Raw genomic sequence first — 14,710 nt, 5'->3', positions numbered from 1 at the left:
GGGGTGCTTTTTTCAGGTCAGAGCAACTGCCCTTCAAAATTCCTGTGCACGTCCCTGTTTCAAGTAGGCCTACACTTTGCTGATAATCAGTGCTTGAAGTGGGCACCTCGACAGTTTACTCTTTGGCGTACCGGGAGATTTTCTTGCGTACCGGGACTTTTAATTAATTTTAATTGCGCTGCCGGTCCTCTCCTCTGCCTTCTCCAGATCAGGTTCTCTGGGCGCTACGTGACGCTCACCTGTTCCCGTTCTCACCTGCTTGCTAATCTCTGTCGGCGGAGAGAGACGAGGGAGAAGAGAAGCTCGGTGCCTTTCAAACAGCCGTGTGCTGAATGTAGCTCGTCAATGTCACTTGTCGTGAACCGACTAATCACAGCCTGGATGGGGCGGGACATTTAATAATATTGACAGATGGTGTCATTTACACTGGGGACGCTGGGGCAGGTCAGAATCAGAATGTCTCCATCACTTTATGAAAGTTTTGTTAAAACTGTTCTGAAACAGCAACAATAAATGTTAAATAATAAATGAAACAATGCACAATAAGAAATAATGCAATGCAATTGAAATATAGAAGAAACAAACGTGCATCGTCCAAAAGCTGAGTACTGCATTATATTCCATTATAGTTTTATATTTTGAATTGTCACCTCCCACCTTTATTTTGTTCCCCTTTATATAAATAAAGAATTGAAACAAACAAAGTGTGTTTCCACAGAGTCCTGTGTGGGTCGTTGTGGCTTCTTCGACCCGCAGAGCAAATGTCAGTGTGACTCCATGTGTGTGTACTACGGAAGCTGCTGTGGAGACTTTGACACCATTTGCCCTAAGAAAAGTCAGTACAGTCGTAGAATATTACCATCACACTGAATTACTGTATTTGTAACTATTTGTATTTTAATGAATAAATAGTAATACATTAAATAATAATACATTTATGTTCTGCCTTCAGCTGCTCGTGGTGACACATTCGCTGAAACAGAAGAAGAAACAGACGCAATGAACGAGAGCTCTACACCTCTCACACCAACTTTCAACACAGTTGCACCAATCATCACCGCCTCTCTTCCACCCACCATCACACAAGGGCCCACACCACCTGTAGACACTAATGCAGTGCCCTGCAGTGGTCGACCTTTTGATGCTTTTCTGCAGCTGAAGAATGGGTCGATCTACGCGTTTAGAGGTAAACCTCGACATCTGAAAGGGTTTCTGTCCAATAACTTTTTCACGCCTTTCCCTACTGTTGGTTTTGGTGAATATTTTGGTGTTTCTGTCAGTGGGTCCACTGTACAGTTCCCAAATGTCAATTTTCAGAAACCTAAAGAATTGCCTAATTCTCTGATCATCATCATGGGTCTTTATCTATAAAGTTGCAGATGTGAAGAACATACATCATGGCTCACCCACATTGTCCTCTTACACTTAGTTGCCTATTAAAAGGGAACAAACTAATTAGCAGGCATTAAAATGTAAATGTAAATCTGATCAGTGCACATGACTGGAAAAGACAATGCAGGCTGTGCATTTTATTTGTTGCTTTTTTTAGTTCTGTGTGTTGATACTTTGTGGATTATCCCGTTTAAATAAATCTCTCAGGTGAATATTTTTTCGAGTTGGATGACAAGTCCGTACTTCCCGGTTACCCCAAACTCACCCAGGATGTGTGGGGAATCTCTGGGCCCATCAGTGCTGCATTCACACGCATCAACTGCCAGGGAAAATCCTACATCTTTAAGGTAGAAACCTCTGTCTTCAACCAAAATTAATGACACAAAACAGGAACGAAACAAGGAGCTAAATCTTAACGCTAATGTGCAGGGGGATAGTAGTGGCAGGGCCACAACATGGGTAGGGCCTTCAAAAGCTTGGAATTAAAAGGTTTTTTTTATCTGAAATTTTACATTGTTCACGTTATTAGCATGATAAGTAAATTATTATTGTTGGCTGAATAAACAGTTTGAACGACTATTTTCTACCATAATGTTTACAAAAACAATAGAGATGTAAATACATTCAGCAGTATCAGAAACTTTGTAATTACTGTTCTGACTTAATTAAGAGTTTGAAAGTCATAGTAGGTTTTAAGTATTTGAGTGGGAACTGGGGTTAATTTTTGTATACTGTACATGTTCTGCCTAAAATTCCTAAAGCTGTGCTTCAAGTTTCTACAGTTGTGCAGTTTCTTAAGTTATATGATGCTACTTCCAATGTGCTCTAGACTGGGCTAAGTTTTTGGGAACTAAATCACATTAAATCTGCAATAAAAAATTATTCCACTGAAGTCTCATTCAGTTGAGATACAATAATTTAGTACTTTCTCAATGTAGATACCAGAGTAAGTTTCCCTCCTTTGTCTTCTTCCCAGTGTTTAATGCAGACCTGAAAAAGGGATAGAAATAATATTCAGTAATGTTGTAAATTATTGTATGTTGAGAAAGGAGGGCTGAAATATACTGAGATTTCAGATTGTGCAGACTTTCTTAAAAATACACATCATTATTGATTACCCTAATAACTGCTACAATTGCATGTGCTTACTTGTTGAGTCGTTTATTTAGACATGCTCACGAAATGGATGTAAAAGGGAAGAGGGCCCCACTGAGGCTACATACGTATGTGCACGAGCCAGATTTTTTGCTAAACAGCTACTAATGTGGCCTCAGCTGTAAAAAACAAACAAAAAAACCCCCTAATTCTTACAAAGAAATCTTTAGCAGGAATCTTCTGAAGATGAGAATAGTATGGTCCACAAAATTGGACTTAAATATAATAAAGATGTTCATGCTCACAAAAACTTGACTTTCTCTCACTGATCTGTATTTTGTATTTCTTCTCCCTCAGGGGAACAAGTACTGGAGGTTTGATGGCGATGTCTTAGATGCGGACTATCCCCGAGACATTTCAGTCGGCTTTGATGGCATACCCGATGACCTTGATGCCGCATTTGCCATACCAGCTCCAAGTCACCGTGGCAAAGAGAAAGCTTACTTTTTCAAAGGTGTTTTGTGTTAGAGATGTGTGATATTTTTTTAATCAGTATTAATTTTACTACTAAGCCGGATGATTTTTAACACTTGTATTTCTACACTGTGCTATTATTAATTTTACTGAAGTAAAAGAGCTCTGGAATCCTCTGCTCTAAATGAGGACACCCAAACTCTATGGCATGGAGCATAGATGTTAAAATTACCATCTGCAGAGTTACAGGCTGCATTTAGACTTGCCATAGTAGTAAAAGTTAATAACATTAAGGAGGACCCTGAAGATGCAACAGCTAAGTGAAATTCAGGAATCATCCATTTTATTATTTATATCTGTCTTCAGTGGGGGGAAACAGCCTATGTGTTTGTTTCTTCCTTCAGGGGACAAGTATTACCAGTACGAGTTCAAGCACCAGCCTTCCCATGAGGAGTGTGTCCGCATGAGCAGGTCCTCCCCGTCTGTGATGTTCACAAGCTACACTGACCTCTTCTGCGATCAGACATGGGAGGATTACTTCACAGAGCTCTTTGGAAGCCCTGGTAAGCCTCAGCTGTGTTGCTTGTGTTTGCTTTCTTGTGTATTTTGTGTGTGTGTGTGTGTGTGTGTGTCTCCAGTCATCCCTCATTTTTTATTTTCTCTGAAATAGCTCCCTTTGCACTGTCAGTGAGTGCACACTATTTTTCTCCTTTGTCCTCATTCAGTCAGCAGTCACCACACGGGCCCTAGTTTCACCAGCCGTGACTGGCAGGGCATCAGGCCCCCTGTAGATGCAGCCATGGTGGGACGGGTGCACCTCAGTCCCAAGCCCACGCCATCTTCTCCTCCGCCACCGAGGAGGTGGAGCAGTCGGAGGAGGAGACCCAGCAAAAAGCGTGGACAGGGAAGAAGGCAGAGTCACCACGTGCTGTTTGATGATTTGTGGAGTTACGATTTGTTTGACGACAGCGACCACCTCTTTGATGAGAGCACCACAAAGCAGTACAAAAGCACCCCAGTTCAAAATGTGTATTTTTTCAAAAGAGGTATGAATAGAAATGAATGAATTTTTAAAACCATATAAAGAAATTAAAATATTGTCTTTAATCTTCCCCCTTTAACACATTTTGGTTTGTATGTTTCTTTTCTTTGTCGTCATGGCAGATAAATACTACAGAGTGGATCTGCAGAAAAAACGTGTGGACTCCGCCTACCCTCGTTACCCACGATCCATTGCAAAATACTGGCTGGGCTGCGAGCGGGAAGAGTCGCCTGATGCTTCAAGGGCAGAGAGGAGATAGGCCTGCAGGGTAGTTTGGAGGTTGTGTTTTAAACACCTCTCATTGTTGACAGGTCCTAAAGTAATTACAATGTGATCTTTTAATAGCTTCTGTTATTTTTGTTGCTAAAGCATGATAAATACCCGCTCTGATTTCCCCATATTATTTAGGTGGATAGACAGAAAATCTGTATGATTTAATAAACTGTGAAATTGTGAATGCCTTAATATTCTTCTTGTCCAACTGGTAGCCTATAGACAACAAACACACATGCATTCCCTGGCTTATGAGAGGTGGAACATATCAATATTCATGCCCTGCACTATCTAGCATCAACATCTAGCAACTACACCTAACACAAAATATAAAATGTGTAGTTACATGTAGAGGCACGTCTAGTGTGGCGTATCCACATACCTAACCAACACTAATGCCTAGATGCAGTCTCCTAGGTACCAGAGAGAGAGAGAAAAAGAGATACTGTATACCATTTGTTCTGCTTAGGGCTGACCCCGAATAGTCGAAGATTTGATGCTGCGATGGGCGGAGGCCGATTCGATCATCAATCTCACCACTGAAGCTTGGCAGCAGCTTATGAAACAAGGGTCATACCATTTTTGCAATATTGCGTCAATGGTTGATTTTACATAGAACTACCAGTTTCCTCCAAATAAGTTGATATACAGTTTATTATGATGTAAATATCAACATATAACGCTATAAATAAAAATGTGAAAAGAAAGAAGTTTTTACTAAATCTTTTTAAAGTGTGTGAATAAAACCACAATTGTAACTATAACCCTTAAGGAAGGGGGCGTCAATGTGCATGTGTGGGTCTCAGGCAGAGAAACAACGCATCAGCTTCACAGTGTTGTGCAGAGTTGTCCGCACCTCACGGGACGTTCGGATCCATTGATGAATCACACAAAGAATATTATATAATTTTTAAACAGTTACTTGGAATAGACCCGTGAGGAACCGCAACGTGCATGGCATTGTCTGTTGCATGGCATGCAGCAAAACTCTGCACAAGACCGGTGAATGGCAGGCGAGCGAAAAGGCTCAACAATAAGCTGGAAATGTAGGCCTACAGTGTAAGTTACAGCAGAGCCTAATGAATAGAGACTGCAGCTCTGCAGCTTCTCAAGATTAAAGCAGAGCTACCCTGTGTACCCCCCCCAGACAGACAGATATTAGATCCCTAGATATTATTATATATTACTTTAATTGTGTAATATGTAGGAGTATATAGCTAAACTATTTTTCTATTTTAGGCCTAACCTAGATAAATATATATATATATACAAATTATGCTAGTAGTTTATTCTAATGCTGCAGATGTGCTGCAACGATGGATTTATGCTAAAAATATGAACAATTTAATTCAATGAAAAACTCTCCAACCAAAATCAGCACAGAAAATAACGTTTCATGTCCGCACTGATCTAAAATAAATGTGCGTGCATCTGCTGGCCAGCTGTACTTTATACCAGTGGTGTGTAGTCTACGTGATACGCAGGTATACGCCGTATACCCACTAGGAACGGTCAAAGATTTCCGTATACCCACTTAAAATAGTGGCGGTCACTCAGCACACGTTTGAAATGAGCTAATGTGAATCACTGAAGGATATGTGAAACTCAAACTACAGTCTTTTAGTGTTTTCGTAAGCCTGCAGCTAAAGCTGCTACCGCTCCGGGTGACACCGCAGCTGCAGCAGGTGACACGAAGTTACTGAAACACAGAAAACGAGCCAGATCAGGCTGATGCTACATAACCTGGTGAGTGAAAATACCATATAGGCCTATGTTATCATTAACGCTATCATTAACGGAACTGTAACAGCATTGTCGGTCTATTGAATTGAATCTAGAACTAATTAACATTAATGTGGTGGATCAATGAATGTGTGTGTGTGTGTGTGTGTGTGTGTGTGTGTGTGTGTGTGTGTGTGTGTGTGTACAGCAGCTCCTGGATGCTTGCTCATGCATTTAAGCTGATACAGTACACTACCTAAGTTTGACAATGTTTTTTGGAAGAGTCGTGTGCTTGAGACGATGTGGACCCCTTTTTGTGTCCTCGCTGTTTATAATATTCTGTAATGAGTTTTGGTGATAGAACTGTACATAGGCCTTCATTGTTATTACTGCTACTGAAAAGCCTCAGCTTTCCATTATAGATGCAACTTGCACTCTGAAATGTGCATTGAAAATTGCCAGCTGATAAAACCAGATTCATATAACATCTAATCTTAACTGGAGTTAGATGGTGATTAACACTAAACATTAGACATTTCCACCATAAGTTGGTGCAGAAAATGTCTCCAGAATGCAGGAAATTAAAGGTTTAATGCTCAAAATCTTCTGGGGGAGGACCCCCAGACCACCCAATGGTGTACTCATCAATGAATATTTAATAAATAATAAAATATCTTCTAGTCTTGATCTCATGACCCCAGTATTCTGGATTGTCACGTCTCATATACTAAGCGTTTTGTCACACCTCTAATCTGAGCCCTAAAATGTCCCCACCACTTTTCAACACAAAATGTAACTGTCATTGGTTGTTAAAGTATTTGCATTGTTGATAACACATAGCCTAAGCAGTCCTTCAGAATGCTCTCTATTACATGTGCATGCATACTGTATGTATTAGTGAGTGTAGTGGTGTTCATGGGACGTCACGCTGGGACAGGTGAGTATGAGGCTGGGAGGGGAAAATCACAGTACACTCACTAGAAAACACTAGACTACACCACTGCTTTATACTGTCTGAAAGCCTTCTCTTCCAGTTCATGAATTCCCTGCAGCATGTGAAAGGAGCAGGACAGATATGTTCATAAATCTGCAGCCTCTGAGAAGTGCTGCACGAGAGCATGTTGCTGCTACACTGTGTTTACCTTCTTTAAGTCACCTGAAAACTCCTACATGTTACACAATGAAAGCAACATATATTTGCAATATGACACGCGGGCTGCAGAATGTCTCTCTTCAAGGTGTAATGTCAGGAGTTGGTCAAATCGTAGAGGTCTTGTCAGGCACTGGTGAGGTGTTTGAGGTACTGGTGTGAATTTATATTGATACGTTTCACCCCTCATACTGGCTAGTTATCACACCTACATGCATAGGTGTCATTTACACTGTGGAACCTGGGGACATGTCCCCACCACTTTTTGAAATGGCTGATTTTGTACCCATCACAAAATGTTCTGAAAATAGTTTCCAACAAGATTTGTTATAGCTAACAAAAAAATGCTTTGAGAAAGGTTTATTTCCACAGTATGAAAACATGCAATGCAATTTAAATATAGAAGAAACAAATGTGCTTTGTCCAAAAAAAAGTAACTTAAGCTTTAAAAAAACCCAACAATTTCTGATCATAAAATGACCCAAAAAACGTGCATGTGCCTGTCGATCAGTAACTTTGACAAATTCTTGACAGTTTCTTCTTGTCCAAGTTGAGTCGGGTTTGTGACATCTTGTTTCTCGAAAGTTAAAAAAGTATGCAGCATTGAAACAACAGGGCAGTTTAACTTAAAATCTAAAGGTAAGATTGATTCATTATTTTTAGCCAATACTGTTAACGTTATTCCTTAAGTTGTTTCTATGTTGTCATATTCTAGAGCAGTGATATTGGATAGGCTGACACATGCACTGGTGCTTTCTTAAAAGCAGGCCTAGATGTGGTTTTGGCGTTGTTCAATTGACATTTCGCAGGTATGGATGTGATGGATGACTATTGGATGACCTGCATCCCTACAATAATAAATGATTTTTGCACTGTGCTGCACTGAAAACCTCTGCTGACATTTCCTCTCCAACCTCCTGCAGACAGTGTTATACTCTTGAAAGATGTGCACCCTCTGCTGGACAAAAGACTGCAAGGGAGACACCATCACAAACTAGTGTGTATGTGATTTTACATCTGTGTTGAATGCACACATCATTTGTAACACATCATCATTGTGTTCTGTGTTCTGCAAAAAAGTGACTCTAAATATCCTGTAGTCTAATGTTCTGCATTTCACTATTTACCAATATACAGGAACTTTAGAATTTTTAATGCCTTTGCTTTTTTTACTTTTGTGGTAGGTTTTATTTTTTATGTTGTTTATTTCCGTCAAAATATTGTTTTCTTTTTGTGAAATAGCTCGAGTGATTTTATTAGTTTATAGTCTCATCACTGCCTTTCTGATATTTTATAGTAAAACAGTTGGTGTAGCCTAGTTCTAAAACATTTTAAGTATTTAAATGTGTTGCATGCTGTTGAAGACAACTCTGATTGGCTGAGCAACGTAACGTGTCGACTAAAGACTCGTTCATACCGCTTTGCTTGTCTGAATTTATTGTTGTCCATATTTACCCTCAATTTGCATTGCGGTGGGAAAATGTAGCCTACTGTTTGGATTCACTAAACATGACAAAAATTCATGTTCAGAGTATTATGTGGTAAATTTGCTTATTGTTTTAACTAAATTTTATTTGCACAAATCAAAATTCTTAAAAAAGAAATCTGAAGCTGCTGCTAACATTAAGCTACATGTTCTTTCAGTATCCGAGTGTACAAACAAAAAAGCTATTAAATCATATGACCTCTGTAAGCTTTTCAAGATATTTACTTAATTTTTTTCTTTTGCGTTTGTTTAAATTATATTTTCTTGTTGATAACCTCTTGACCTCCCTGGCTTATTTGTAATTTGTCTGTAGACTTTATTGATGTACAGAAGATGTTGTTTTCCTCCTTTATGTCCTAATTTTGAATAAAGTTTTGAAAAAAAAATACTTCTGGTGGTTGTGAGTAGCCCATAACATCCTAAAAACTCATTATTTTACTGTTCCGTAAAAACTAAGTGTAGCATCTTAAAGTAGTTCTAAGAATACCATAACACATTTGCAATACAAACATGACCACCGCTGGGGAAATCACTTCCGGTATGCAGTGTAAAAGCTTGGCTATTTTCCATACATCTATGGTATACATGTGTTACTGCAATCCTACATTTGTTACAGCATAGCTTACCCTAATGTTTTCACTTGATCTCTTATGGTTATGGTTCATTAAGAAAAAGGGGAAGAAAAAAAAAGGCACCGCTGGGATTCGAACCCAGGATCTCCTGTTTACTAGACAGGCGCTTTAACCAACTAAGCCACGGCGCCACATGATGACGAGGCCAGGAGCAGACCTTAAGACTAAAACAACTGTAGGCTGTAGAATAAAATTTGTTTTATTTCTAATGCTCATGTAATACTGTAATACAATATGTAAAACTAGGTTATATCGAAATAGGTCAGTACATTTAATTCACATGAAAAGTGTTTTTTTCTTCAATCATCATAAATACTCTACTAATACTCTATAAATTGACAATGCGGTCTTAAATATGTAGGCTAACTTTATCCCAAACATACATCTTCTTCAGTCAGCCCAAAAGATAATCAATCATTGCCGTAGAAATGTCCAGATCCGACAGGTTGAAGTCGCCCAGGTCCTGAAAGCACAGATCGGAAAAGTCGTCCTTAGACTCGTTGGTGCTGGAGAAGCCCGGGTGGTCCAGCTGACTCTGGTTGCTCCGCTTGGGTCCAGGATGTCCGAATGCAGTGCAGCTGCTACGCGCTGGCTGGGATCCCTGTGCGTCTCTCAGGAAAGCCTCAAAGTCCTCTGTTAAATCCCATTCACTGACCTTGCTGTGTGGAAACACATCATGGCAGTAATCAGTAAAGTTCGGGGTTTGGTAGTAGTAATGGTCTTGAGGAACTCCAGGGAGACCCGGCCCATAAGGGGAGCAGGATGTAGCTTGGTCGGCAGCGACAGGGGATGTAGGCGTGGGCAGGGACGTGGCCTGACTCCCCAGGATGGTTGAGAGCCTGGAGGACTGAGGTAAACTTGGAGCAGGGTAGCCTGTTGGGGAGGGAGGGCTGGGAGTAGGAGGGAAAGAAGGAACCAGCTGGGGGAATGGGGGACTTGAAGATGTTGTGTAGAACTGAGGGTAAAAGTAGTCTGTGGAGGGTTTGGGGACCTCTCTGGTTGGCTTCTTGCTCTTGAAAAAACGTGCGCGTCGATTTTGAAACCAGACCTGTCGAAAAGAAGGAATTGTGGTTATTTTTATGGCACTTTGCAGGGAGGTTATCCAAAAGTAGGCTATCTGTGCATGGGAAATCTGAGAGGCACGTGTCATACCTGAATTTTTGACTCCGGTAGCCTAGTTATGGAAGCAAGAGACTCCTTCATTTTATTGTCCGGGTATTGTGTGACAGAGAAGGCCCTCTCCAGCTCGCTCAGCTGCGCCTTGCTGAAAGTCGTGCGCTTCCGGCGGCGCTGGGTGTCCGAGCGCGTCCTGTGGAGAGCATCATGGTGCACTACAGGGAGAGGACAAATTGTTACAGTTATTTTATTAACTTTTCTAACCCCTAGATTACAATTAAACACAGAGAAAGTAAAAAAATCAACTACATTTGGAGATTGGTGAATGTACAGCGACAGGATGGTGGACTAGGCCTAGCCTATAGACTATATGCAAAATGAACTTTATAAATTGTATAGGCCCTATGTCAAGCAACCAAAATAGAAGAGAGCATGCTTACTGGTCCCTGAGCCAGTTTACAACGTATTAACAAAATAAAGTCGGGTCCGGTCACTCACCTCTGCTGGAGTCCTGTGCGTAATCATCGTCATTGTTTGTGTCCAGGCATGTAGGGGGACAGTAATGTCCCGAGTAAAATGTGTTCGTCACAGAAACATTACCGCCACTAAAATCCAACTCGAATGCCATTCTCCTCTACAGAGTTAGACCAAGGACAAGAGAGGATGTTCCTTCAGGAGGCTGTCTGGTCGACACTGGTGAACACACAGGATACCAGAGGTTTTTATACTTTGCTTGAAAGACACAAAACGACTCCCCCACCCACACCACCGTGCACATACCCAGTAGATATTGCCAAGCCTTACAAACGCGTGCCTTTGATGTGCTACACACCTATTAATGACTGTCCGGCTATTAGGTGTCTGTTTGATCCCCGATGGCCCATTAATGCCAGTTTAGCCTATAGACGGAACTTGTCCTATCCTGCAAGATGTGTCAAGTCACACAACACTGAGATCTTCTTGTAAATATCTGCATGTAAAATGATTTGTAGCGTAATAACACGTTAAATGATTAGTAGCGTAATAAGACGTTTGTGGGCCAAAACGGAAGAACACAAAATGCAGCATAGCCTATTTGTGTAATTCATAGCCTAAGTCTATCTGGGCCTAGACGCAGGGGGTTAGATTAAATATTTATTTGATTTTCAGACTTCCAAAGTAATTTGTTAAAGAAAAATTTGGACTCAGTTACACAAGGCGTAGCCTATAACATGGCAGGTAAAGCAATCACACTTTTCTGGTACTTTGTCTGCGGCACATCCTCTCCTCCACAGCTCGCTGCCTCCTGGTGCGCAGCAGATGTAAAAAGACAGTGTGTGGATCCTGGAAGTGTATTGAAGAAGCTGCCGGAGTGTGGGGCTTCAGTCAGCTAATGTGTCAAGGTGACAAATCGCTTGCGTTTCCACCGATCGAGACATCAAAACACCGGATAACGCACAGTCCAATGCACAGCCAGTTCCCAGGCTAGTGTCAGACTCACAGTGTATGGGACCATTACAAACTGAATTTAAATTTTCAAACCTTGGGCAGGCTCAGAGAGATAAAACCTAAGACTGGCTTAAAAATATTTTAGGTTACATTAATGCATCCAAATGGTGTTTTGTTTTTAAATGTTATTTCAAACAAAGACACTAACATGTCATACATTTTGTCAATAGATATTCTCTCTTGTGGTAGATCTTTTCCCATGAAAAGCACGTGATGTAAGAAATGATTTGAAGACATGAAGGCACACTGAAGATGAGACACTAACCCTGGTGATTGGCACAAATGAGCAGTGAAGTATTCTACTTTGACTCCTACTCCCATGAACAATGGCTCGTGTACGATCATAACTCAAACTGCTGGCTGTCACATGACTTACATCGAGACAACAATATAGGCTATCGATTCCAAAACTAGATGGGCTGTCGAAACTGGTTCACATGCTAGTTAACACCGGTGACATCAGTGACCCCGGACACTTAACAGTTTGATTATGTCAAACAGAAATGTTTTATCGTTTATATCGCTTGTTTATAGCCTCAAACCTGAGTGTGTAAACACCTCTGTGGCAATTTGGTATTTTAAAGCGCCTGATCTATTATTTGTGATATCGTCACAGCCTATAGCCTACTTTTTTATTCTACAGGCATGTATAAAGTCAATAATCGACAGTGTTTGTTGCTCTGGAGGCACAAGCAAAGTGAGAGATGAAAAGAGGCCACTAGGTTGCAGCATTAGACCTTCCCTCTTTGATTTATTTTATAAACCTGTTGTAAACATTTGTTTTATTTCCCTTCCAAGGTTTCTGTAGCCTTACTTTTGCTATAGACAACATTTTATGTTCTGAATATGCATATTGTATTTGAATGGTGGGCCCCCCAATATTATACAAGGTACATGGTTGTTAATTAGTCATTATACACAAGGTGGTCTTAAGAAAAAAAAAGTTTTAAGTCCCTTCAGGCTACATGCACAGAACTTAACAGATAGTCAAATGTTAAAATTTGGTAACATTTAAAATAAATAAAAGAAAACAATAGAGTTATATACAGGCACATATACACACAGAGATAATGAATGTATATTAATATGATAGGCCTACACAAGTACAGAATGGTAAAGCTGGATATACAGACAGGTGACAACACAAATAAAATAACAACATAACAAGTGAAGATGCTTCCCACACTAGCTTCAGTGACCAGATCTCTGCAAAACTGAACGATCATCAAGACACCAAATGAGGGAATATGTGTGTGAATGCTTAGAGACTTGGAGAATCTAGGACAAGGAGCAGTGGAACTGTTTTGAAGGCTCTTGTTGTCCGAACACTTAAGAGTGTTGTGTTGTGTTTTTTCCTGTAGTTTGTCACCCATCTATTTGTGTGGCTAATGGTGTCTAAACACAACAAGCTGCCATTTTCACTTACTGTTTGTTAAAGGATTAATATGCATTTCTTTGCTACATTAGAACCAGTGTTTGGTTTATGAAATACTTTTTTTAGTTGAGTTTGAATGAGATTATTGATAAATTTTATTAAAATGTCAGGGGTCAAATCACAAATAGAGTAAATGACCTCTTTTGGACATCACTTTTCTTCTCACACGTTTCTTGTTCATCTTATTTTTTAGTCTCTGGCCTGCTCTGCAGCCCAATCTGTATTCCTGACCTCTCCAAAAAAAATAGAAAAAAACTCACAATACACAAACTGTCTTCCTCACTGTGTGTCTGAATGATTCAGTTTGTACCTCCCAAACTCAGGTGTGCACACAGACAAACGCTGGTCTTCTGTGTCCACACCCCTCTCAAGAAATCAGGATTGACACTTAGGTGTGAATGACGCTGTGCCCTCCTCTCCCTCACCTACATCCTCGCTTCCTTCCCTCACAATACACAAACACCATTCCTCAGCCTGCTGTTTGATGTGGAAACTCCATCCACATTTCCTGTCAACCTGAGAGATTTTTGGGCCTAATCCATGTGCTGCATGGCTGAGGCAAGGGGGTTACTCCTAGCCCCATGTGCCGCACTGTTAAAGCCTTTCTGAATCTGAGAAATAGAAGCTGAGTGTGATTCCAGCTCGGCTGTGGATAAAAGAACATCAGACTCTGTAGGGAAGGAAGGGAAAGCAGGAGAAATGATTTATTGCAGCTATAGTTACAAACTAAATAGATATTACGCCCCAGGAGGAATGTTGAGGGGAATATACTAAAACATTCAGCAGCATTTAACAGTACTGCGGTCTAGCAGGTCGGGGTGGCTTCAACTGGATTAGGGATTAAAGCACAGAAAGAAGGAGTGCAGAGCAGAAAGCCCATGAAGAAGAGTTTTAGGCCAAGTCATTGGTTGTTCAAATTAATTAATTGCACAAAACGTGACAAAAAACATTTTAAATGAAAAGGTTCCCAGCTGAAAAACCTGGTTGACTCTTTTGATACTGATAGCCATCAGAAAAGTTGTCACTGTCAGTTTACTTTAAATATAATGCTGTCTCATTCAAAACTTTGAAGACTAAATCCATTACAGTAACTTCCAGTGTTTAAATTCAAATGATCAAGGAGGGGAAGACATGAACTTGCCATGTAATAATAAAGTTTTAATAAACATTTTACTGTGAGTTTGATGATATTTAAACAAACATTTTATAAATACTTTAAAGCCTGGAGGTAGAACAGTTGACCAGACTGAAAACTTGCACAGCTCAAAGAGACCAGACTCAGATCAGCTTGTTTCTAATCCCTAATCTAATTCTCAAATTGAGATTTGTATACTGTTTGTGTTGTGGCATTTTTGTTGTATTTTCTTGTTGAGCTGTGTGTATTTTTATAAAAGCCCATCTATGG

At 40.2% G+C, this 14,710-nt stretch overlaps 2 protein-coding genes and 1 non-coding gene across 3 annotated transcripts in view; 1 reads left to right on the top strand and 2 right to left on the bottom strand.

Annotated features, from left to right (window-relative positions):
* vtnb (vitronectin b) overlaps nt 1-4,529 on the top strand; it is a 6,372-nt gene extending 1,843 nt beyond the window's left edge. Inside the window, exons 2-8 of the mRNA XM_046040472.1 lie at nt 719-835; nt 953-1,186; nt 1,600-1,739; nt 2,845-3,001; nt 3,366-3,524; nt 3,687-4,007; nt 4,126-4,529. Coding sequence (XP_045896428.1) covers nt 719-835; nt 953-1,186; nt 1,600-1,739; nt 2,845-3,001; nt 3,366-3,524; nt 3,687-4,007; nt 4,126-4,262 — 1,265 coding nt within the window. The 3' untranslated portion in view covers nt 4,263-4,529. The remainder of the gene's footprint in view (nt 1-718; nt 836-952; nt 1,187-1,599; nt 1,740-2,844; nt 3,002-3,365; nt 3,525-3,686; nt 4,008-4,125) is intronic.
* Nucleotides 4,530-9,323: 4,794 nt separating this feature from the next.
* On the bottom strand, nt 9,324-9,397 carry trnat-agu. Its single transcript has one exon. It is a non-coding gene; the product is annotated as a tRNA-Thr (tRNA).
* A 263-nt stretch (nt 9,398-9,660) lies between these two features.
* LOC123963098 (homeobox protein OTX-like) lies at nt 9,661-11,010 on the bottom strand. The gene is made up of 3 exons (XM_046039623.1): nt 10,881-11,010; nt 10,419-10,597; nt 9,661-10,314 (listed from the first exon to the last, which is right to left on the bottom strand). Exons 1-3 carry the CDS (start codon nt 11,008-11,010, stop codon nt 9,661-9,663), a joined length of 963 nt encoding a protein of 320 aa, XP_045895579.1.
* Between the last annotated feature and the right edge of the window lie 3,700 nt (nt 11,011-14,710).

Source organism: Micropterus dolomieu, linkage group LG23 (assembly GCF_021292245.1).
Source record: "Micropterus dolomieu isolate WLL.071019.BEF.003 ecotype Adirondacks linkage group LG23, ASM2129224v1, whole genome shotgun sequence".
Lineage (NCBI taxonomy): Eukaryota > Metazoa > Chordata > Actinopteri > Centrarchiformes > Centrarchidae > Micropterus > Micropterus dolomieu.
This window is presented reverse-complemented; position numbering and strand designations above follow the sequence as displayed.